We start from the raw sequence: 24,708 nt of genomic DNA, 5'->3' as shown, positions 1-24,708 counted from the left end.
GCTGACGCCGTGACGTCACGCTGCCGTGACGTCACGCCCCACCGCCGCCCCGCGGGCGCAGCGCGCCCTCTGCGCATGCGCCGCCCCGGGCGGGCGGGCGGGTGGGTGTGGGTGTGTGGGTGTGTGTGTGTGTGTGTGTGTGGCGGGTGGGTGGTGGGTGGGGCTCCCCGCGAAGCCCCGCCCCCGCGGCGCGATTGCCGCGGGCGGCGTTGCCAGGGCGACGCGGCGGCGGCCGTCAAGCGCGGCGGCGGCCGTGTGGCGCGGCGGCCGCGGGGCGTCGCGCGGGCGGGTGCCGATTCACGGCGATGGCGGCGGCGGAGTGGTGCTGAACGGGGCGGAGGGCGCGGGGGGCTGAAGGCGGCGGCGGGGATGTACGAGCAGCTGAAGGGCGAGTGGAGCCGCAAGAGCCCCAACCTCAGCAAGTGCGGGGAGGCCCTCGGCCGCCTCAAGGTGCGGCGGGGCCGGGGGGGGCCCGGGGGGGGCCCGGGCGGGGGGGGGAAGGCCTCGGAGTGAGGGGGGGCCCGGGGGGTGAGGGGGGGCCGTGGGATTGGGGGGGGTCCCTGGGAATGGGGGGGGTCCCTGGGGGTGAGGGGGGTCCCTGGGATTGGGGGGGGTCCTGGGAATGGGGGGGGTCCCTGGGGGTGAGGGGGGGCCCTGGGGGTGAGGGGGGTCCCTGGGATTGGGGGGGGGGCCTGGGAGTGAGGGGGGGTCTCGGAATGAGGGGGGGTCCCTGGGAATGGGGGGGGTCCTGGGAATGGGGGGGGTCCCTGGGGGTGGGGGGGCCTGGGAGTGAGGGGGGGGCGGCCTAAGAGTGAGGGAGGGGGGCCTGGGAGTGGGGGAAGGCCTCGGAGTGAGGGGGGGCCCGGGGGGTGAGGGGGGGCCGTGGAATTGGGGGGGGTCCCTGGGAATGGGGGGGGTCCCTGGGGGTGAGGGGGGGGTCCCTGGGGGTGAGGGGGGGGCCTGGGAGGGGGGTCCCTGGGATTGGGGGGGCCTAAGAGTGAGGGGGGGTCCCTGGGAGTGGGGGAAGGCCTGGGAGTGAGGGGGGGCCCGGGGGATGAGGGGGGGCCGTGGAATTGGGGGGGGTCCCTGGGAATGGGGGGGTCCCTGGGGGTGAGGGGGGGCCCTGGGGGTGAGGGGGGTCCCTGGGATTGGGGGGGGGGGGCCTGGGAGTGAGGGGGGGTCTCGGAATGAGGGGGGGTCCCTGGGGGTGAGGGGGGTCCCTGGGAATGGGGGGGGTCCCTGGGGGTGGGGAGGGCCTGGGAGTGGGGGGGGGCCCGGGGGGTCAGGGGGGGCTGAGAGTGTGGGGGGGTCCCTGGGAATGAGGGGGGGCCTGGGAGGGGGAGGGGGGGGCCCAAGAGTGAGGGGGGTCCCTGGGAGTGGGGGGAAGGCCTGGGGCCGGGGGGGGGCTCAGAATGAGGGGGGGGTCCCTGGGGATTAGGGGGGGTCCCTGGGATTAGGGGGGGGTCCCTGGGAGTGAGGGGGGGGTCCTGGGAGTGGGAGGGGGGTGCTGAGAGTGAGGGGGGTCCCTGGGAATGGGGGGGGTCCCTGGGGGTGAGGGGGGGGGCCTCGGAATGAGGGGGGTCCCTGGGGCCGGGGGGTCCCTGGGAATGTGGGGGGGGCCCTGAGTGGGTTGGGGGGGGGCAGGCTGAGCCCTCGTCACCCGGACGCTTTAATTAACACCGTGGGGGGGGTGAGTCAGGAGCCCCCCCGCCCCCCCCCCGGGGCACCCCACTTCCCGCAGCCGCCGTAAACACCGGTTAACCCCGGCAGCCCTCCCGCCGGGGCGCACACCAGGCTCTGCCCGCGCCCCCCCCCCGCCCCGGGGGGCTCTGCCCGCGCCCCCCCCCGGCTCTGACCGTGCCCCCCCCCCTCCCCATACCCCCCCCGTTGCCCCCCCCAAGCTGGCACTGCTGGAGCTCAACTTTCTGCCCACCACCGGCACCAAACTGACGAAGCAGCAGCTCATCCTCGCCAGTGAGTGTCCGCTCCGGGGGGGGGGGACAACGGCGCCGGCGGCCCCCCCGGGGCTCCCCTTTGCCCCCCCCCGCTTTGCCGCCCCCCCTTTTCTCTTCCCGCAGGGGATATCCTGGAGATCGGGGCGCAGTGGAGCATCCTGAAGAAGGACATCCCCTCCTTCGAGCGCTACATGGCTCAGCTCAAGTGCTACTACTTCGACTACAAGTGAGCTGGGGGGGACGGGGAGGGGTTAAGGGCCCCCCCCTCTTCTCCCCGCTGCTAACAGCCCCCCCCTTTCCCCCCCCCAAACCAGGGAGGAGCTGCCGGAGTCGGCCTACAAGCACCAGCTGCTGGGGTTGAACCTGCTCTTCTTGCTGTCCCAGAACCGGGTGGCCGAGTTCCACACCGAGCTGGAGCGGCTGCCGGCCAAGGAGATCCAGAGCAACGTCTACATCAAACACCCCGTCTCCCTCGAGCAGGTCCCCCCCCCTCGGGGGTTGGTTTTTTGGTTGGGGGGGGCTGTTTTGGGGGTCCTCGGGGTGCCACCTCTCCCCTCTCCCGCAGTATTTGATGGAGGGCAGCTACAACAAGGTTTTCCTGGCGAAAGGCAACATCCCGGCGGAGAGTTACACCTTCTTCATCGATATCCTGCTGGATACCATCCGGTGAGCCCCCCCCATGTCCCCGAGCCCCCCCCCGTGTCCCCGTCTCCCCCCCCCGTGACCGTGCGTCCCCCAGGGACGAAATCGCCGGCTGCATCGAGAAAGCCTACGAGAAAATCCTCTTCAACGAGGCCACCCGCATCCTCTTCTTCACCACCGCCAAGAAAATGACCGACTACGCCAAGAAGGTGCCTTGAGGGGGTTCCCCCACCTTCTCCCACCCCCCCAAAAAACGGGGGGCACCCCAAAACCCTCTCTTTTCCTCCCCCCCCCGTTTTTTTTCCAGCGCGGTTGGGTGCTGGGTCCCAACAACTACTACAGCTTCAGCAGCCGGCAGCAGAAGCCGGAGGACGCCACCATCCCCTCCACCGAGCTGGCCAAGCAGGTCATCGAGTACGCGCGGCAGCTGGAGATGATCGTTTAGGGGGGGGGGGAACCCCTTTACCCCCCCCCAGCTCCCCCCACATCCCCCCCCTCCGCTTATGGGGGTGTCCCCCCCCTTTATTTCCCCGTCGCCAGCACTTCTCCGCGGTCCGGGGTGGGTTTTTTAAGGTATTTAAAGGGTTGGAGGCGGCTGCGTCGCCGCGGGAGGGAGGGGGGGGCTCGTGGGGAGCCCCCCGCCCCCCCTTTTTCGGGAGGAGGGGGGCGGCTCTGTGCCCCCTTCAATAAAGCGATGGCTTCTTCGAGCTGTGGGTGCTGCCGCGGGGGGGGTCGGTGCTGTGGGGCAGAGTGGGGGGCACAGACGGTTTTGGGGGGGGGGCGCTCAGGCGTCTCCTTCCTCCTCCTCCTCCTCCTCGGGGGGGGCCAGCAGGCGCTCGCTGACGGCAACCAGGGACCCGGCCAGGATGAGGGTGGCCACCCAGGGGGGCTCGGCCAGGTGGTTGGCGGAGGGGGACAGCCTGGGGGGGGCACGGGGGGGGGGGTCAGCCCCCCAAAACCTCCCCAGCCCCCCAAAACCTCCCCCCGCCCCCCATTTCCCCCCCCGGGCTGCCACTCTTGCCCTCCCCCAGCGCCCTGCGTGGTTTTGCCCCCCCCCCTGTTTTGGGGGTGGGTGAGAAGTGGGGGGGTCCCTTTGAAACACCTCCGCCCCCCCCCCAGTTTTTTGGGGGTCCCCACTCACCAGGCAGCGACGTTCCTGGGCAGCCGGGGGGGGTCCCGGTGCTGGCAGCGGCAGCGGCGCGGGCAGGAGCTCCCCACCTGGAAGGGGGGCCAGCGGGGCGGGGGGGGCTGCGCCGGGGCCTTGGGGGGCCCCCCCTCTTTCTGCCCCTCGGGGGGCTCAGCCCCGGGGCCGGGGGGGGCCGTGGTCACCCCCAGAGGGGGTTTCACGCGGCCCCCCACCCCCTTGGCCTTCCCCCGGGGGGGGGAGCGGCGCTGGGGGGGCCCCCCAAAAGTGGGGGGGGGCGGGGGGGGCCCTGTGGCGGCCCCCTCCGGGGGGGTCAGTGTGGGGCAGAAGATCCCCGGGGGCACCGGGCTGTCCCCCTGGAAGGGGAAGGTGACGAGGGGCCACGGGGGGGACCCGGGGGGGCGCGGCTGGAGGTGGACGGAGCGCAGGAGCTCCACGATCCGCGCCATCTCCGCCGGCGGCGGAGGGGTGGTGGCCGTGGGGCGCGGGGTGGCATTGGCTGTGGGGCGTGGGGTGGTGGCTGTGGGGCGCGGGGTGGTGGCCGTGGGGCGTGGGGTGGCATTTGCCGTGGGGCGCGGGGTGGTGGCCGTGGGGCGTGGGGTGGCATTGGCCGTGGGGCGCAGGGTGGTGGCTGTGGGGCGCGGGGTGGCATTGGCCGTGGGGCGCAGGGTGGTGGCTGTGGGGCACGGGGTGGCATTGGCCGTGGGGCGCGGGGTGGTGGCCGTGGGGCGCGGGGTGGCATTGGCTGTGGGGCGTGGGGTGGTGGCTGTGGGGCGTGGGGTGATGGCTGTGGGGCGCGGGGTGGCATTGGCCGTGGGGCGTGGGGTGGTGGCCGTGGGGCGTGGGGTGGCATTGGCTGTGGGGCGCAGGGTGGTGGCCGTGGGGCGCGGGGTGGCATTGGCCATGGGGCACGGGGTGGCATTGGCCGTGGGGCGCGGGGTGGCATTGGCTGTGGGGCGCAGGGTGGCATTGGCTGTGGGTTGTGGGGTGGCATTGGCCGTGGGGCGCGGGGTGGTGGCCGTGGGGCACAGGATGGCATTGGATGTGGGGTGTGGGGTGGTGGCTGTGGGGCACAGGGTGGCATTGGTCATGGCGCGTGGGGTGGTGGCCACGGAGAGCTGGGGGGCATTGGCCGTGGGGCGCAGGGTGGAGGCTGTGGGGCGCAGGGTAGTGGCTGTGGGGCGCGGGGTGGCATTGGCCGTGGGGCGCAGGGTGGTGGCCGTGGGGCGCGGGGTGGCATTGGCCATGGGGCACGGGGTGGTGGCCACGGAGAGCTGGGGGGCGTTGGCTGTGGGGCACAGGGTGGCAACCGTGGGGCGCTGGGTGGCATCTGTGGGGCATCGGGCATCAACCTTGGGACGATGGATGTCAACCGTGGGGTGCTGTTTGGTGGCCGTGGGGCGCTGTTTGGTGGCCATGGGGCGCTGGGTGGCCTCCGTGGGGCACTGGACACCGACCGTGGGGTGCTGGACACCGACCGTGGGGTGCTGGCCACCAGCCGCTGGGCACTGGAGGTCCACTGTGGAGCGCTGGATGGTGGCCACGGGGCGCTGGATGGTGGCCACAGGACGCTGGCCGTCACCCGTGGGGCGCTGGATGGTGGCCACGGGGCGCTGGACATCAGCCACAGGACGCTGGATGGTGGCCACGGGATGCTGGATGGTGGCCACAGGACGCTGGCCGTCACCCGTGGGGTGCTGGATGGTGGCCACGGGGTGCTGGACATCAGCCACAGGGTGCCGGATGGTGGCCACGGGGTGCTGGATGGTGGCCACAGGGCACTGGATGGTGGCCACGGGGTGCTGGATGGTGGCCACAGGACGCTGGCCGTCACCCGTGGGGCGCTGGACATTGGCCACGGGGCGCTGGACATCAGCCACGGGGCGCTGGATGGTGGCCACGGGGCGCTGGACATCAGCCACAGGACGCTGGATGGTGGCCACGGGATGCTGGATGGTGGCCACAGGACGCTGGCCGTCACCCGTGGGGTGCTGGACATTGGCCACGGGGCGCTGGACATCAGCCACGGGGCGCTGGATGGTGGCCACGGGGCGCTGGCCGTTGCCTGTGGGGTGCTGGATGGTGGCCACGGGGCGCTGGATGGTGGCCACGGGGCGCTGGCCGTTGCCTGTGGGGTGCTGGATGGTGGCCACAGGGCGCTGGATGGTGGCCACGGGGCGCTGGCCGGTGGCCATAGCAGGGTGGGGGCTGTGGGGCTCCCGGGGGGGGCCACTGTCCCCCCCGCTCGCCTCACCCTGGGGGCTGCTGCCCCCCGGGGGGGCCCCCGCGCTCCCCCTGAGCCCCCCGGCAGCGGCGGGGCCCCCCGGGGGGGCTCCGGGTGGGGCGCCCCCTCGCGGCCCAGTCCCCCCCGCGGCCGTGGGGCGGAGACTGCCCCACCGGCCCGGGGGGGGCTGCGCCAACGGCCCCCCAACCGCCTCGGGGGGGGGCAGCGGGGGGCCCCCCCCGGGCTCGGGGGGCTCAGGGGGGGTCGGCTCCGCCTGAACGTTGCCCATTCGCGGGGGGGCGCTGCGGGCGGGTCTACCTGCGGGGGGGGGGGATGCTCTGATGTCTCGTATGGGGGTTGTGCTGCGCCGCTTCACCCCCCCGGAGTGGGGAGAATGGGGGGGGGGAACTGAGGCACGGGGTGCCCCCCCGCGCGCGCCGCACCCCCAATCCCCTCCGCTCCCCCCCCCGGGGGGGAGACTCGCCTGGGGAAACTGAGGCAGCGGCTGCCGCCTGCCCCCCCCCCCCCCGCACCCCAAACCCCCCCACTCACCCCCGCTCCCTCCGCGGCGGGTGGCAACGACCGCAACGGCCGCTGCGGGGGGGGGACACACACACACGGACCCGCGCGTCCGGTGCGGGGCGGGGGGGGCCGTTCCCGGGGCCGTCCCCGTGTGTGTCCCCCCCCGGCAGAGGGGCACTAGGACCGGGCGGCGGCGCCGGCGGCAGCGCAGCTCCGGCTCCGCGGCTCAGCCCGTCCGCACGCGCCGCCGCGGTCAGTGGGTCCGGGGGGGGCGGGACACGCGTGGGGCCCCCCCGCGCGGCGGAGGGACGGGGGGACAGCGCCTTGGGGGGGGGGGGGGGTCCCGCGGGGGGGGGGGGGGGGCTGTGGGGTTCGGGGGGGGACGGGATGAGCGCCCCCCCCCCCGCGTGGGTACACCCACATTTCCCGCGTGGAAAAGCGCTGTTCCGCGGGGGGGGCGCGGACCGGTTTCCCTCGGGGGGGGACACACACCCCCCCCCCCCGCTCTGGGCCGCTTCACGGGGTGGGGGGGGCCGCGCTGTGCCCCCCGTTTTAAGGGGGGGGGGGTCCCCGCCGCCCCCTCCCCACGCGGGACCGGGGGGGGTTTGCTGAATGAACGCCCCCCCCCCCCCCGGTCCCGTCCCCCCCCCGGGGCGCGCGCCGCCGTTGTGAATGGGCGTCCGGAGCCATTCATGAATCGGGGGGGGGGAGGGGGGAGCGGGGGGGGGGAGGGGGGGGGTCCGGCCGTGCCCCCTCCCCCCGCCGCGCCCCCCCCGTGTTTAGGGGGGGGACAGACCCCCGAGTCACGTGCCCCCCCCCCCCCCCAACAATCCCGGCCCCACTGAGGGCGGGGGGGGGGGCGCGGGCCGGCCCCCTCCCCCACCCCGGCCTGCAGGGGGGGAGGGGCGGGGGGGTCCGGGGGGGGTCCCTGCTCCCCCCCCCCATCCCCGCCGCACCGCCGTTTGCCATGGCAACGCGTGGTGATGTCACGGGTGCGCGCGCGAGGCGGGGGGGGGGGGGCGCCCACCCGGGTCCTCACCCCACGGGCGGGGTCCCTCGGGGGGGTCCTATGCGTGGGGGGGTCCCACGTGTGAAGTGGGGTCCCTCGGTGGGGTCCCACGCGTGGAGTGGGGTCCTCGGTGGGTCCCATACGTGTGGGGGGGGTCCCTCGGTGGGGTCTCTTGGTGGGTCCCACGCGTGGGGGGGTCCCTCGGGGGGGTGTGGGGTGGGGTCCTCGGTGGGTCCCACATGTGAGGGGGGGTCCCTCGATGGGTCCCACGTGTGGAATGGGGTCCTCGGTGGGTCCCATACGTGGGGGGGGTCCCTCGGGGGGGTCCCACGCGTGGGGTGGGGTCCCTCGGGGGGGTCCCCTCGGCAGGGTCCTATGTGGGGGGGGGGTCCCACGTGTGGGGGGGTCCCTCGGGGGGGTCCCCTCGGTGGGTTCCTATACATAGGGGGGGTCCCTTGGGGGGGTCCCACGCGTGGGGTGGGGTCCCTCGGGGGGGTCCTTTGTGTGGGGGGGTCCCACGTGTGAAGTGGGGTCCCTCGGTGGGGTCCCCTCGGCGGGGTCCTATGTGTGTGGGGGGGTCCCTCGGGGGGGTCCCCTCGGTGGGTTCCTATACATAGGGGGGTCCCTTGGGGGGGTCCCACGCGTGGGGTGGGGTCCCTCGGGGGGGTCCTTTGTGTGGGGGGGTCCCACACGTGGGGTGGGGTCCCTCGGGGGGGTCCCCTCGGCGGGGTCCTATGTGTGTGGGGGGGTCCCTCGGGGGGGTCCCACGCGTGGGGGGGTCCCTCGGGGGGGAGGGTCCCTCGGTGGGGTCCCACGCGTGGGGTGCGGTCCCTCAGTGGGGTCCCCTCGGCGTGGTCCTATGTGTGGGGGGATCCCTCGGGGGGGTCCCACGCGTGGGGGGGTCCCTCGGGGGGGTCCCCTCGGCGGGGTCCTATGTGTGTGGGGGGGTCCCACGCGTGGGGGGTCCCTCGGGGGGGGTCCTCTCGGTGGGTTCCTATGCATAGGGGGGTCCCTCGGGGGGTCCCACGCGTGGGGGGTCCCGCGTGGGGCGGGCTGACCCCCCCGCCCGTGTCCCCCCAGGCACATGCTGCGGGTGCGCGCCGTGGTGATGACCCGCGACGACTCGAGCGGCGGGTGGGTGCCCACGCGCGGGGGGGGCCTCAGCCACGTCACGGTCACCAGCGCCCGGCGGCGCGAGGACGGCCACCGCCAGCGGCAGTACCTCATCCGCGGGGAGCGGCTGCGGGACCAGGCCGTAGGGCGGGGACCGGGGGGACAGCCCGGGGTGCCACCGGGGGACGGGGGACCCGGCTGTGACATGGGGACGGGGATGGGGGACGGGGGGGGACATGGGGACATGGGGACGGGGATGGGGGACAGGGTGGGACATGGGGACATGGGGACGGGGATGGGGACAGGGGGGGGACATGGGGACATGGGGACATGGGGACGGGGATGGGGGACAGGGTGGGACATGGGGACATGGGGACGGGGATGGGGACAGGGGGGGGACATGGGGACATGGGGACATGGGGACGGGGATGGGGGACGGGGGGGACATGGGGACATGGGGACGGGGACGGGGATGGGGGACGGGGGACAGGGGGGGGACATGGGGACATGGGGACATGGGGACAGGGATGGGGGATGGGGGACAGGGGGGGGACATGGGGACGGGGATGGGGGACGGGGGGGACATGGGGACATGGGGACAGGGGACGGGGATGGGGGACAGGGGGGGACATGGGGACATGGGGACATGGGGACGGGGACGGGGATGGGGGACGGGGTGGGACATGGGGACATGGGGACGGGGATGGGGGACGGGGGGGACATGGGGACATGGGGACGGGGATGGGGATGGGGGACGGGGGGGACATGGGGACATGGGGACGGGGATGGGGGACGGGGGGGACATGGGGACATGGGGACGGGGATGGGGACAGGGTGGGACATGGGGACATGGGGACGGGGGACGGGGATGGGGGACAGGGGGGGGACATGGGGACATGGGGACGGGGATGGGGACAGGGTGGGACATGGGGACATGGGGACGGGGACGGGGATGGGGGACGGGGGGGACATGGGGACATGGGGACGGGGATGGGGGACGGGGGGGGACATGGGGACAGGGGACAGGGGATAGGGGACAGGGTGGGACATGGGGACATGGGGATGGGGATGGGGGACGGGGGGGACATGGGGACATGGGGACGGGGATGGGGGACGGGGGGGACATGGGGACAGGGGACGGGGACGGGGATGGGGACAGGGATGTGACATGGGGACATGGGGATGGGGATGTGGGACGGGGGGACATGGGGACATGGGGACAGGGGACGGGGATGGGGGATAGGGGTGTGACATGGGGACATGGGGACAGGGGATGGGGACGGGGATGGGGACAGGGATGTGTCATGGGGACATGGGGATGGGGATGTGGGACAGGGGTGTGACATGGGGACAGGGAACAGGGACGGGGATGGGGGACAGGGGTGGGACGTGGGGACATGGGGACAGGGATGTGGGACAGGAATGTGACATGGGGACATGGGGACAGGGATGTGGGACAGGGGTGTGACATGGGGACGGGGATGGGGGACAGGGGTGGGACATGGGGACATGGGGACATGGGGACAGGATGTGGGACAGGGATGTGACATGGGGTTGGGGACATGGGGATGGGGGACAGGGGTGTGACACAGTGTTGGGGACATGGGGACAGGGATGTGACACGGGGTTGGGGAGAGGAGGACAGGGATGTGGGACAGGGATGTGACATGGGGTTGGGGACATGGGGACGGGGATGGGGGACAGGGGTGTGACATGGGGTTGGGGACAGGGGGACAGGGACAGGGGTCATGGATGTGACATGGGGATGGGGACGGGGAATGGGTACAGGGGACAGGGGTGTGACATTGGGTTGGAGACAGGAGGACGGGGACGGGGGACAGGGATGTGACATGGGGCTGGGGACAGAGACAGGGAATGTGGGGCAGGGGACAAGGGGATGGGGACAGGGCTGTGACATGGGCCCAGGGACAGGGGGACAGGGGCTGTGACATGGGGACAGGGGTGGGGGACAGGGATGTGACATGGGGCTGGGGACAAAGGGATGGGGTGATGGGGACTGGGGCGGTGACACAGGGGTGAGGGACATGGGAACAGGGACGGTGCTGGCTGTGACATGGGGACAGGGGACACAAGGATGGGGACAGGGGACAGCGATGTGACATGGGGATGGGGACAGGGGACATGGGGACAGGGACAAGGGGATGGTGACAGGGATGTGATGTGGGGCTGGAGACAGGGAGATGGGGACAGGGGACAAGGGGATGGGGACAGGGCTGTGACATGGGGACAGGGATGGGGACAGTGATGTGACATGGGGCTGGGGACAGGGGATGTGGGGACAGGGCTGTGACATGGGGATGGGGACAGGGGATGTGGGGACAGGGTTGTGACATGGGGATGGGGACAGGGGATGGGGACAGGGCTGTGACATGGGGCTGGGGACAGGGGATGGGGACAGGGTTGTGACATGGGGATGGGGACAGGGGACATGGGGACAGGGATGTGATGTGGGGCTGGGGACAGGGGGACAGGGACAAGGGGATGGGGACAGGGCTGTGACATGGAGCCAGGGATGGGGACAGCGATGTGACATGGGGCCGGGGCCATGGGGACAGGGACAAGGGGATGGGGACAGGGGACGTGGGGACAGGGCCGTGACACGGGGCTGGGGACAGGGGATGGGGACAGGGCTGTGACATGGGGCCAGGGCCGTGGGGACAGGGACAAGGGGCTGGGGACAGGGGACGTGGGGACAGGGCTGTGACATGGGGACAGGGATGGGGACAGGGCTGTGACATTGGGATGGGGACATGGGGATGGGGACAGGGGACAAGGGGATGGGGACAGGGCTGTGACATGGGGCTGGGGACAGGGGATGGGGACAGGGCTGTGACATGGGGCCAGGGCCGTGGGGACAGGGACGTGGGGCTGGGGACAGGGGACAAGGGGCTGGGGACAGGGCCGTGACATGGGGACAGGGGACGTGGGGATGGGGACAGGGCTGTGACATGGGGACAGGGATGGGGACAGGGCTGTGACATTGGGCTGGGGACATGGGGCTGGGGACAGGGGACAAGGGGATGGGGACAGGGCTGTGACATGGGGACAGGGGCCGTGGGGACAGGGCCGTGACACGGGGCTGGGGACAGGGGCTGGGGACAGGGCTGTGACATGGGGACAGGGGCCGTGGGGACAGGGCCGTGACATGGGGCCGGGGCTGACGGTGCCCCCCAGCCCACGCTGGAGTGTGCGCTGCGGCGGGACCTGGAGTACAACGAGGTGACCCCCACCTTCCACCACTGGCGCGTCGGGGGGCGGCGGTTCGGCCTCACCTTCCAGAGCCCCGCCGACGCCGGCGCCTTCCGCAGGGGCGTGCGGGGCGCCCTGCAGGCCCTGGCCGCGGGTGGGCACCCATGGGACCCCCCGGGCGGGGGGACGCCCTGGGGGGCCGGGGGGCACCGGGGGGCGTGGGGACACCGGGGGGTACTGGGGACACTATGGGGTATTGGGGTGGTTGGGGACACCGTGGGGTACTGGGGACATCATGGGGTATTGGGGACACTATGGGGTATTGGGGTGGTTGGGGACACCGTGGGGTATGGGGACACCGGGGGGTATTGGGGACACTATGGGGTATTGGGGTGGTTGGGGACACCGTGGGGTATGGGGACACCGTGGGGTATTGGGGACACTATGGGGTATTGGGGTGGTTGGGGACACCGTGGGGTATTGGGGACACTATGGGGTATTGGGGACACCGTGGGGTATTGGGGTGGTTGGGGACACCGTGGGGTATTGGGGACATCATGGGGTATTGGGGACACTATGGGATATTGGGGTGGTTGGGGACACCGAGGGGTATTGGGGACACCGTGGGGTATTGGGGTGGTTGGGGACACCGGGGGGTATTGGGGACATCATGGGGTATTGGGGACACTATGGGATATTGGGGTGGTTGGGGACACCGTGGGGTATTGGGGACACCGTGGGGTATTGGGGACACTATGGGGTATTGGGGTGGTTGGGGACACCGTGGGGTATTGGGGACATCATGGGGTATTGGGGACACTGTGGGGTATTGGTGTGGTTGGGGACACTGGGGGGTATTGGGGACACCGTGGGGTATTGGGGACACTATGGGGCATTGGGGTGGTTGGGGACACCGTGGGGTATTGGGGACACCGTGGGGTATTGGGGACACTATGGGGTATTGGGGTGGTTGGGGACACCGTGGGGTATTGGGGACATCATGGGGTATTGGGGACACTGTGGGGTATTGGTGTGGTTGGGGACACTGGGGGGTATTGGGGACACCGTGGGGTATTGGGGACACCGTGGGGTATTGGGGTGGTTGGGGACACCGGGGGGTATTGGGGACATCGTGGGGTATTGGGGACACTGTGGGGCATTGGGGTGGTTGGGGACACCGTGGGGTATTGGGGACATCGTGGGGTATTGGGGACACTGTGGGGCATTGGGGTGGTTGGGGACACCGTGGGGTATTGGGGACATCGTGGGGTATTGGGGACACTGTGGGGCATTGGGGTGGTTGGGGACACCGTGGGGTATTGGGGACACTTTGGGGCATGGGGACACCGTGGGGCAGAGGGGCCTGGGGACCCCCTTCACCCCGCGGCCCCCGACCCCCCCGTCTCCCCCCAGGCTCCCCATCTTCCTCCTCCTCCTCCTCCTCGGCGGGGGACGGGGGGGACGTGGGGGGCCACAGCCCCACACCAGAGCCGCCCCCCCCCTCCCCGCCGGCGTCCCCGCGCCCCGAACCGCCCCCCGCCCCCCTCACCATCGTCACCCGCGAGTCCTCGGCCACCGGCTACCGGCCCCCGGGGGAGCCCCTGGGTGGGCAGGTGGGTGCCGGGGGGGCCCAGTTTGGGTGCTGGGGCCCAGTTTGGGCTCCCAGTTGGGGTTGGGGGTCACGGGTCAAGGAGCTGGTTGGTGGTGGTGGGGGGGGTCAGGTCCCAGTTTGGGGTGCTGGTCCCAGTTTGGGGTGCTGGTTGGGGTGCTGGTCCCAGTTTGGGGTGCTGGTGGTTGGGGGGGTCCCAGTTCAGGGTGCTGGTTGGGGTGCTGGGTCCCAGTTTGGGGTGCTGGTTGGGGTGCTGGTCCCAGTTTGGGGTGCTGGTGGTTGGGGGGGTCCCAGTTCAGGGTGCTGGTTGGGGTGCTGGGTCCCAGTTTGGGGTGCTGGGTCCCAGTTTGGGGTGCTGGTTGGGGTGCTGGTCCCAGTTCAGGGTGCTGGTTGGGGTGCTGGGTCCCAGTTTGGGGTGCTGGTGGTTGGGGGGGTCCCAGTTCAGGGTGCTGGTTGGGGTGCTGGTCCCAGTTTGGGGTGCTGGGTCCCAGTTCAGGGTGCTGGTTGGGGTGCTGGTCCCAGTTCAGGGTGCTGGTCCCAGTTTGGGGTGCTGGTTGGGGTGCTGGTCCCAGTTTGGGGTGCGGGTGGTTGGGGGTGTCCCAGTTTGGGGTGCTGGTTGGGGTGCTGGGTCCCAGTTTGGGGTGCTGGTTGGGGTGCTGGTCCCAGTTCAGGGTGCTGGTTGGGGTGCTGGGTCCCAGTTTGGGGTGCTGGTGGTTGGGGGGGTCCCAGTTCAGGGTGCTGGTTGGGGTGCTGGTCCCAGTTTGGGGTGCTGGTGGTTGGGGGGGTCCCAGTTCAGGGTGCTGGTTGGGGTGCTGGTCCCAGTTTGGGGTGCTGGTCCCAGTTTGGGGTGCTGGTGCTGGGGGGGGGGGTCCCAGTTTGAGGTCCCAGTTCATGCCCCTTTTTTGGGGGGGGCTCCATTTTGGGGTGCCCCCCCCGACACCCCATCCCCCACCCGCAGCCGCTGGGGGACCCGGAGGAGCCGGAGACCCCCCCCCCCGCCCCGGCAACCCCGCACCCCCCGCGGCTACGAGGACTACCGCCACCCCGGGGGGGCCACCGCCGCCCACGTCCGCTTCCAGAAGGATCCGAAGGGGTCCCCCTCCTGCCGCATCCACGGGGACCCCCCGCCCGGAGCCCCCTCCCGCTGCGTCTACTGCCGGGGGGTCTTCAGCCGGGAGGAGAACGGCCGCGGGCAGTGCCGGGAGGCGCCGGATCCGGCCGGCCGCTGCGTCCGCCGCCTGAGCTGCATGTGGTGCGCCGAGAGCCTCCTCTACCACTGCCTGGCCGACGCCGAGGGCGACTTCTCGGCGCCCTGCTCCTGCGGCGCGGGGGACCCCCACTGCTGCGCCCGCTGGCTGGCGCCCGCCGCCCTGGCGCTGCTGGTGCCCTGCCTCTGCTGCTACCCGCCCCTGCGCGCCTGCCACTGGTGCGGCGGCCACTGCGGCTGCTGCGGCGGCCGACACAAGGCCGCCCGGTGAGAGGGCGGTGCCGGCGAGGGGACGGCGCCGGGACTGGCGGCGGCGGAGCGGGGCGGCGGGGGGAGGCCGGTGGCGCGAGGACTCGTGGCGGCGACGCGGGGAGGCCGGCGCTGGGAGGACTCGTGGCAGTGACGCGTGCCGGCGTGGGGAAGCTGGCGGCACGAGGACTTGCGGCAGCGGAGCATGGCGGCACGGGGAGGCCGGCGGCGCGAGGACTCGTGGCAGCGATGCGTGCCGGCACAGGGAGGCCGGTGGCGTGAGGACTCGCGGCAATGCAGGGCGGCACGGGGAGACCGCTGGTGCAAGGATTCGCGGCAGCGATGCATGCCGGCACGGGGAGGCCGGCGGCACGAGGACTCGTGGCGGTGAGGCATGCCGGCACGGGGAGGCCGGCGGTGCGAGGACTCGTGGCGGTGATGCGTGCCGGCACGGGGAGGCCGGCAGCATGAGGACTCATGGCGGTGACGCATGCCGGCACGGGGAGACCGCTGGTGCAAGGATTTGCGGCAGCGATGCATGCCAGCATGGGGAGGCCGGCGGTGCGAGGACTCGTGGCGGTGACGCATGCCGGCACAGGGATGCCGACAGCGCAAGGACTCATGGCACTGGCGCACAGCAGCATGGGGATGCCGCCGGTGGGAGGACTCACGGCAGCAGCACGTGCCGGCACGGGGCCGCCGGTGGTGCACGAGACCCGGCACCGGCGCTCACCGCCGCGGGGACGCCCGTGGCACCGGGACTCGTGGCGGTGGCCTGTGCCGGCGCAGAGACGCCGCGGCGCACCGAGTCGCGGCGCGAGGGGGGGCTCGTGGCACCGGCGTGTGCCGGCGCGGGGACCCCCTAAGCCCCCCCGGGACCCCCCCCCCGCGCCCCCTTAATTTAGTGACTGTGATAATTTATGTTAATTTATTCGCCGGGGGCGGGGCCAGCCCGGTCAGTGCCCCGCCCCTCGCTCCGCTGCCATTAAAGGGGGGTTTTAACGCGGGTCTCCTCCACGTGGCTCTGCGCCCATAGCAACCGTCGCCAGGGCCCGCCCCTCCTTCCCGATTGGAGGGACGCTCTGATTGGCGGCCGGAGCACCGCCTCCCGCCGGGCTGGGGGGCGGTGCTCAGCGGGTGAAGGCGGGAACAGGCGCGCCCCCATTGGCCGGCGGTGCTACCGAAAGGGCGACGCCGATTGGTCGGCGAGGAGGGGGGATAACGAAAGCGAAACTCTGATTGGCGGCCGCCCGGCGCCAATCGGGGCGGGGAGGGGGCGGTGCCGGGCAGGGAGTAAGGGGCCCAGCCAGGCGAGCGCCCCCAGGCGGCCGGGCGGGCACGTTAATTGGGGGGACCCCCCCGGGTCTCCTTCAGCAGCCGGGGCCGCTCCTGCGGAGACGAGGGTCAGGGGTCAGGGGTCAGGGGGGGTCAGGGCACGAGGGTTTGGCACGAGGGTTTGCACGAGGGCTTTGCACAAGGGCCTTGCACGAGGGTTTGCACGAGGGTCTCGCAGGCACCCTTGTGTGCCCCCTGGCATGCGCCCCATGCTCCCTTGCAGGCACCTTCGCGTGCAGCCCCTGCGCCTCATTTGCACCCTCCCCTGCACCCTCACATGCCCCCCTGCGCCTTGTGTGCACCCTCACATGCACCCTTGCATGCCCCCTCGCACTCCCTCACGTGCACCCTCGCATGCAGCCCCTGCACCTCATACATGCACCCTCACAGGCCCCCTTGCATGCAGCCCCTGCGCCTTGCACGCACCCTCACGTGCACCCTTGCAGGCACCCTCGCATGCCCCCCCTGCACTGCCTCACATGCACCCTCCCATGCAGCCCCTGCACCTCACATGCGCCCTCACAGGCACCCTTGCACGCTCCCCTGCGCTGCCTCACATGCACCCTTGCATGTGGCCCCTGCACCTCGCATGCACCCTTGCCTGCGCCCTTGCCTGCACCCTCACATGCAGCCGCTGCACCTCACACGCACCCTCGCCTGCACCTTCACACGCGCCCTTGCAGGCACCCTTGCATGCAGCCCCTGCACCTCATGCACGCCCTCACATGCCCCCTCCAACGCAGCCCCTGTGCCTCGTGCGCACCCTCACACGCGCCCTCGCATGCACCCGCGCATGCGCCCTCGCCGGCCCCCTGGCACGCGGCCCCTGCGCCGCGCAGCCCCCCCGTCGCCCCGCTCACGGCCAGCGGGCGCAGCAGCTGCGGGCGGGCGCGGAAGGGGGGCGCGAGGCGCTGCAGCGCCCGCAGCTCGAGCGCGTGCTGGTAGAGGCGGCGCAGCGTCGGCAGGTCGAGGCGGCCGCCGGGCGGGCGGTTGGGCTGCGCCGCGTCCAGCGCTGCCGGGGCCTGCGGGCGCCAGCCCGGGGCTCCCAGTGCTCCCAGTGCTCCCAGTGCCGCCCGGTGCTCCCAGTGCCACCCAGTGCCACCCAGTGCCTCCCAGTGTATCCCAGTGCCGCCCGGTGCTGCCCAGTGCCACCCAGTGCTCCCAGTGCCACCCAGTGTATCCCAGTGCCGCCCAGTATATCCCAGTGCTGCCCAGTGCTCCCAGTGCCACCCAGTGTATCCCAGTGCCGCCCAGTATATCCCAGCGCCACCCATTCTATCCCAGTGCCACCCGGTGTATCCCAGTGCCACCCAGTGCTGCCCAGTGCTCCCAGTGCCACCCAGTATATCCCAGTGCCACCCAGTGCTCCCAGTGCCACCCAGTGTATCCCAGTGCCCCCCAGTTCCTCTCAGTCCCTCCCAGAGTATCCCAGTGCCCTCCCAGCCTCTCCCAGTGCATCCCAGTGCCCCCCCAGCTCCTCCCAGTGCCCCCCCAGGCCCTTTCCAGCACAGCCCAGTGCTGCCCCAGTCCCTCCCAGTCCCTCCCAGTGCCCCCCCAGTCCCTCCCAGAGTATCCCAGTGCCCTCCCAGCCTCTCCCAGTGCATTCCAGTGCCTCCCAGTGCCTCCCAGTGCCTCCCAGTGCCCCCCCAGTCCCTCCCAGAGTATCCCAGTGCCCTCCCAGCCTCTCCCAGTGCATCCCAGTGCCCCCCCAGCTCCTCCCAGTGCCCCCCCAGGCCCTTTCCAGCACAGCCCAGTGCTGCCCCAGTCCCTCCCAGTCCCTCCCAGTGCCCCCCCAGTCCCTCCCAGAGTATCCCAGTGCCCTCCCAGCCTCTCCCAGTGCATTCCAGTGCCTCCCAGTGCCTCCCAGTTCCTCCCAGTGCCCCCCCAGTCCCTCCCAGAGTATCCCAGTGCCCTCCCAGCCTCTCCCAGTGCATCCCAGTGCCCCCCCAGCTCCTCCCAGTGGCACCCAGAGGAGATGTGGCACTGGGGGGACGTGGTGCCCAAGGGGACGCTGTGCCCCGGGAGACGTGGCACGCAGTGGCCGTGGCACCCGTGGGTGGCGGTGCCCGGGCCCCTGGGCCCTCACCGACGGCGTCGAGGCAGCGCTCCAGCAGCGGGTCGGGGCTGCAGGCCCACGGCAGCTCCCCCAGCCCCACACCGGCCACGGCCCCCCCAGCCCCCGCGGTGTGGGGCACGGCCCCCTGGCTGGGACCCCCCTGCGGCACCCCCCAACCCCGCTCAGCCGGGGCCCAGGCGGCCGGACCCCCCCGGCCAGCCCAGGGTGCCACCGTGGGTCTGGCCCCATAGCGTCGCCGTGGGTCTGGCCCATAGGGTCACCGTGGGTCTGGCCCCATAGCGTCGCCGTGGGTCTGGCCCACGGGTGTCCCCGTCCTCAGTGCCCCCCCCTACTGTGGCACTTCCCCTCCCGTCCCCTCTTGCCCAACGCTCTTCCGGGGGAGCCCCACGGGGACCCAGTTGGGGACAAGGACTGGTCCCAGTTGGGGGACTGGGGGGGGAGCCTGGTCCCAGTTGGGGGGCAGAGCCCGGTCCCAGTTGGGGGGCAAGACTGGTCCCAGTTTGGGGAGGGGGCAGAGCTGCCTGTATTGGAGGAGACAGCTCCGTCCCAGTTGGGGGCAGAGCTGCTCCCAGTTGGGGGGCAGCGGAGGAGACAGGGAGGGGGCACAGCCTGGCCCCAGTTTGCGGCACAGACTGGTCCCAGTTTAGGGGATCCCCCATGGGGATCCCATGGGGATCTCCCCCCCCACCCAAGGCCGCCTCTGGGGACCCCCTGGGGACCCCCGTGGCATGGGGCACGCTGTGCTGTGGGGCACCCTGATACCTGGGCTCAGCGCGCTGTGGGGCACCCCATGCCGTTGGGACCCCGCAGCGTGGGTCACCCTGATGCTGTGGGGCACCCCGACGCCGTGGGTCCCTGGGCCGTGGGGTCCCTCGTGCTATGGGGTCCCCGTGCTGTGGGTCCCCCCCAATGCTGTGGGTCCCCCTGATGCCGTGGGTCACTGTGCTGTGGGTCCCTGTGCCGTGGGTCCCCTCATGCTATGGGGGTCCCCGTGCTGGGGGTCCCCCCCATGCTGGGGGTCACTGTGCTGTGGGGTCCCTCGTGCTATGGGGGTCCCCGTGCTGTGGGTCACCCCGATGCTGTGGGTCACCCCAATGCTGTGGGTCCCCTCATGCTATGGGGGTGCCCATGCTGTGGGTCACCCCCTCTCTCAGCACTTGGGGGTCGCAGGGGGCACCTGGGGTGTGTGTGTCCCCCCCCCCCCCGCAGCCACCTGGGCCCCACGGCACCCCACCCCCCGGCTGCCCTCATTAGCGCGGGGGGTAATTAGGGGCGGGGGAGAGGGTGGCTCCCGGGCTCCGCCCGTCCCTAACTGGGCCGTACTGGGCTGAACTGGGACTCCCCCCCCTCCTCGCGGGGGGCCCCGCGGGGGGCTGTGCCTCAGTTTCCCCTCCCCGTTACGTGGCGCGGGGCCGGGCCAGCGCTCCGGGAGGCGGCGGAGCCCCGCGGCGGCGGGACACGGGCAGCGGCACCCACGCGGGAGCACCCACCCGCGACCGGCACCCACCCGGGACCAGCACCCACCCGCGGCCGGGGCGGGGCGGGGGGGGACACGCCACCAGTAGGCACCGGCACCCACTGGTGACGGGTCCCCGGCGCCCACTCGGGACCGGCACCCACTGGTGACGGGTCCCCGGCGCCCACTCGGGACGGGCACCCACTGGTGACGGGTCCCCGGCGCCCACTCGGGACGGGCACCCACTGGTGACGGGACCCCGGCGCCCACTCGGGACCGGCACCCACTGGTGACGGGTCCCCGGCGCCCACTCGGACCGGCACCCACTCGGGACGGGCACCCACTGGTGACGGGTCCCCGGCGCCCACTCGGGACCGGCACCCACTGGTGACATGGCCGAAGCCGACGGTGAGGACGATGTCCAGTTCCTGCGGACGGTGAGTGGGGGGATACTGGGAGGACTGGGGGGGGTACTGGGAGAGGGGAATGGGGGAACTGGGAGATACTGGGGGGACGGGGCTGGGGGAACTGGGGGGAACTGGTGGGGGGGTACTGGGGAGAGGGGAATGGGGGAACTGGGAGATACTGGGGGGGGTCTGGGGAACTGGGAGCATTGGGGGGACTGGGGATACTGGGGGGGGATACTGGGAGGGCACTGGGGAGAGGGGAATGGGGGAACTGGGAGATACTGGGGGGGAGGCGGGGGGAACTGGGAGCAGTGGGGGAACTGGGGGACAGGCACAGGGGGACTGGGGGTACTGGGGGGATACTGGGAGGGCACTGGGGAGCTGGAATGGGGGAACTGGGAGATACTGGGGGGGGTCTGGGAACTGGGAGCATTGGGGGACTGGGGATACTGGGGGGGGATACTGGGAGGGCACTGGGGAACTGGGAGATACTGGGTGGACGGGGCTGGGGGGTCTGGGGAGATGGGGGGGCTCAGATCTGGGAACTGGGAGCACTGGGGACAGGCACAGGGGGGACTGGGAGGAGATACTGGGGGGCTCGGGGGACTGGGATGGGGGAACTGGGGGATACTGGGGGAGAGGCGGGGGGGTCTGGAGGGACTGGGGGACAGGGCTGGGGATACTGGGGGAACTGGGGGGGCACTGGGGAATGGGGGAACTGGGGGATACTGGGGGGAGAGGCGGGGGGGTCTGGGGAGACGGGGGGGCTCGGAACTGGGAGCACTGGGGGAACTGGGGGACAGGCACCGGTGGGGGCAGCGAGGACCGGGAGGGGCTGTCTGGGGGGGGACACACCAGCCCGAACTGGGAGCACTGGGAGGGACTGGGATGGGGGGGGGGGGCCCCCCACCTGTCCCGCGGGGCCGCGTGCGCTCCCAAAAAAAGCAACGGGCAAAGCCGGGGGGGGGCGGGGAGCAGCTGCGGGGGGGGGGGGGGCGAAAACAGATCCCGGGGGGGGATGGGCAGGGCGCCGCTGGGGCCCCCCCGGGGGGGGGGGATGGGGGGGGGGGTGGCCCAGTTCGTCCCTCGTCCCAATTCCTCCCAGTTTGGCCTCAAAACTGGCTGGGACCCCCCGGGGGGGGGGGGGGGGGAGATGCCGTTAATAACCGCCCCCCCCCCGGGAGCGGCCGCCTGGATGGGGGGGGCGGGGGGGGGGGGTCAAGGACGAGGCGGTGTCCTTGGGGGGAGGGGAAGGACCCCCGTGTCCGGGTGTGACCCCGCGGGGGGGGGGGGGGGGGGCGTGGGAAATGCTGAGCTCAGCAGATTTGGGCTGGGGGGGGGATTTGCCCCCCCGGGGAAACTGAGGCACGGAGCGACCCCCCCCCCCCGGGCCCCAGGCGGCCCCCCCGCCCCCCCCTCCCCCCCCGGGCGGGGCCGGTGCCATTCCCGGCGCGCGGGAGGAATCCGCCCCCCCCCCCCCCCCCCCCCCGGGCCCGGAGCGACGGGAGCAGGTGGGGGGGGGGCGGGGGGGGCGGACGCTGCAGTCACCCCCCCATAGATCTATGGGGTGGGGGGCACCCAGGGGTCCCGTCCCCTCCCGGGGGGGGTCACCCAGGGGTCCCGTCCCCCCCTATAGATCTATGGGGTGGGGGGCACCAGGGGTCCTGTCCCCCCCTACAGATCTATGGGGTGGGGGGCACCCAGGGGTCCTGTCCCCGGGGGTGTCACCCAGGGGTCCCTCCCGGGGGTCCCGTCCCCAGAGGGTCACTGAGGGGTCCCCATGGGGGGGGTCCCGTCCCCATGGGGGGGTCACCCCAGGCCCCTATGGGAGGTCACCGCGGGTCCCCATGGGGGGGTCACCCCGGGGGTCCTGTCCCCCATGGGGGGGTGTCCCCCCCGGCCCCTATGGGGGGGTCACCCGGGGGTCCTGTCCCCCATGGGGGGTTGTCACCTGCAGGGGTCCCCATTGGGGGGTGTCCCCCCCGGCCCCTATGTGGGGTCCCCCGGGTCCCCCATAGGTGTCCCCCCGGGCCCCATGGGGAGCCCCCCCGGGTCCCCATTGGGGGGTGCCCCCCCCCGGGTCCCCATGGGGAGCCCCCCCCGCCCCATAGGTGCCCCCCCCCGCCCCATGGGGTGCCCCCCCCGGCCCTATGTGGGGTCCCCATTGGGGGGTGCCCCCCCCCGGGTCCCCATAGGTGCCCCCCCCCGGGTCCCCATGGGGTGCCCCCCCCGCCCCATAGGTGCCCCCCCCGGCCCATGGGGAGCCCCCCCCCCGCCCCATAGGTGCCCCCCCGCCCCATGGGGAGCCCCCCGGGTCCCCATGGGGGGGTGCCCCCCCCCCGGGTCCCCATTGGGGGGTGCCCCCCCCCGGGTCCCCATGGGGAGCCCCCCCCGCCCCATGGGTGCCCCCCCCGCCCCATGGGGAGCCCCCCGGGTCCCCATTGGGGGGTGCCCCCCCCCGGGTCCCCATGGGGTGCCCCCCCCCCCCATGGGGAGCCCCCCCCGGGTCCCCATTGGGGGGAGCCCCCCCGGCCCCCCCTGAGCGCGGTGCCCGCAGGAGGACGAGGTGGTGCTGCAGTGTACGGCGGCGCTGCTGCGGGAGCAGCTGAAGCTCTGTCTGACGGCGGAGGGCTTCGGGAACCGCCTCTGCGCGCTGGAGCCCACCTCCAACGCCCAGGTGGGGGGGGGCCCATGGGGGGGGCATGGGGGGGGTATGGGGGGGCCATGGGGGGGCCATGGGTGGTGTATGGAGCCCACCTCCAACGCCCAGGTGGGGGGGGGCACGGGGGGGGCACGGGGGGGGCACGGGGGGGGTATGGGGGTGTATGGGGGGGGCCATGGGGGGGCCATGGGGGGTGTATGGAGCCCACCTCCAACGCCCAGGTGGGGGGGGGGCACGGGGGGGGCACGGGGGGGGCCATGTGGGGGGGCACGGGGGGGGGCACGGGGGGGGGCCATGGGGGGGCACGGGGGGGCACGGGGGGGGCATGGGGGGGGTATGGGGGTGTATGGAGCCCACCTCCAACGCCCAGGTGGGGGGGGGCCATGGGGGGGGCACGGGGGGGGTATGGGGGTGTATGGAGCCCACCTCCAACGCCCAGGTGGGGGGGGGCACGGGGGGGGCATGGGGGGGGTATGGGGGTGTATGGAGCCCACCTCCAACGCCCAGGTGGGGGGGAGCCATGGGGGGGGTATGGGGGGGGCCATGGGGGGGGTATGGGGGGGCCATGGGGGGGGGTATCGGGGGGGTATGGAGCCCACCTCCAACGCCCAGGTGGGGGGGGGCCATGGGGGGGGGCATGGGGGGGTATGGGGGGGGCCATGGGGGGGCCATGGGTGGTGTATGGAGCCCACCTCCAACGCCCAGGTGGGGGGGGGGCCATGGGGGGGGGCCATGGGGGGCACGGGGGGGGTATGGGGGGGGCCATGGGGGGGGCATGGGGGGGTATGGAGCCCACCTCCAACGCCCAGGTGGGGGGGGGCCATGGGGGGGGCACGGGGGGGGTATGGGGGGGGCATGGGGGGGGGTATGGGGGTGTATGGAGCCCACCTCCAACGCCCAGGTGGGGGGGGGCCATGGGGGGGGCCATGGGGGGGGTATGGGGGGGCCATGGGGGTGGTATGGGGGGATATGGGGGTGTATGGAGCCCACCTCCAACGCCCGGGGGGGGGCGGGTATGGGGGGGGCACGGGGGGGGTATGGGAGCCCACCTCCAACGCCCGAGGGGGGGGGACATGGGGGGGCATGGGGGGGGGCCACGGGGGGGGGTGTATGGAGCCCACCTCCAACGCCCAGGTGGGGGGCACGGGGGGGCCATGGGGGGGGGTATGGGGGTGTATGGAGCCCACCTCCAACGCCCAGGTGGGGTGGGTGGGGGGTATGGGGGGGCACGGGGGGTCCCTGGATTCCCCCCCCCGCAGGGACACCCGCGCCGCCCCCCCGTGCCCCCCCCGACCCCCCTCTCCCCCCAGAACGTGCCCCCCGACTTGGCCGTCTTGCTGCTTCGTGCTGGAGCAGTCGCTCTCGGTGCGGGCGCTGCAGGAGATGTTGGCCAACGGCCCGAGGCCGGTGCCGAGGTGGGTGCGGGGGGCGCGGGGGGCCGGGGGGGGGCCCGCCCCCCTTGACCCCCCTCTTCTCTCTCCCCCCCACGCCCACCCCAGGGGCTCGACCTGGACAAGTGGGTAGGTGCCGCTGTGGTGCAGTGCCCCCCCTCCTCATCTCATCTTCGTCCTCCTCCGCACCCCCGGAGTGTCCGGGGGGGCTCTGCCCCCCCTCCCCCCCCCCGCATGGACCCAGGGGTGCCCCCCCCCGCCCCCCCCAGCCCCCATCTCCGCATGGATCCCGCTGCAGCCCCACGGGTGTGAGCGCGGAGCGTGCGACGCACGAGGGCAGGGGGTTGTCCCGGCACGAGGGGTGTGCGACGCACGGGGGTACCCCGACACGAGGGCCATGTGTTGCACGGGGCACCCCAACACAGCTCTCACACGAGGGCCATGCAATGCACGGGGTACCCCGACACGAGAGCTGTGCGACACACAGGTAACCCCA

The 24,708-nt window shown here is 72.9% G+C and overlaps 3 protein-coding genes across 3 annotated transcripts in view; all 3 read left to right on the top strand.

Moving 5' to 3' along the window:
* Nucleotides 1–351: 351 nt before the first annotated feature.
* Nucleotides 352–3,304, top strand: PSMD8 (proteasome 26S subunit, non-ATPase 8). The gene is made up of 7 exons (XM_059833172.1): nucleotides 352–450; nucleotides 1,902–1,974; nucleotides 2,079–2,181; nucleotides 2,270–2,435; nucleotides 2,521–2,621; nucleotides 2,695–2,806; nucleotides 2,905–3,304. The coding sequence occupies exons 1-7, from the start codon at nucleotides 370–372 to the stop codon at nucleotides 3,040–3,042; spliced, it is 774 nt and encodes a 257-aa protein (XP_059689155.1). The 5' UTR covers nucleotides 352–369; the 3' UTR covers nucleotides 3,043–3,304.
* A 5,276-nt stretch (nucleotides 3,305–8,580) lies between these two features.
* Nucleotides 8,581–14,906, top strand: SPRED3 (sprouty related EVH1 domain containing 3). Its single transcript, XM_059833153.1, has 3 exons — nucleotides 8,581–8,751; nucleotides 11,805–11,977; nucleotides 14,387–14,906. The coding sequence occupies exons 1-3, from the start codon at nucleotides 8,581–8,583 to the stop codon at nucleotides 14,904–14,906; spliced, it is 864 nt and encodes a 287-aa protein (XP_059689136.1).
* A 5,238-nt stretch (nucleotides 14,907–20,144) lies between these two features.
* RYR1 (ryanodine receptor 1) overlaps nucleotides 20,145–24,708 on the top strand; it is a 68,338-nt gene continuing 63,774 nt past the window's right edge. Inside the window, 4 exon segments of the mRNA XM_059833152.1 lie at nucleotides 20,145–20,189; nucleotides 22,717–22,836; nucleotides 24,132–24,236; nucleotides 24,321–24,341. Of these exon segments, the coding sequence (XP_059689135.1) occupies nucleotides 20,145–20,189; nucleotides 22,717–22,836; nucleotides 24,132–24,236; nucleotides 24,321–24,341 (291 nt within the window).

Source organism: Gavia stellata, chromosome 41 (assembly GCF_030936135.1).
Source record: "Gavia stellata isolate bGavSte3 chromosome 41, bGavSte3.hap2, whole genome shotgun sequence".
Lineage (NCBI taxonomy): Eukaryota > Metazoa > Chordata > Aves > Gaviiformes > Gaviidae > Gavia > Gavia stellata.
Note: the sequence above shows the minus strand (reverse complement) of the source record. Positions and strands in the feature narration are given on the sequence as shown.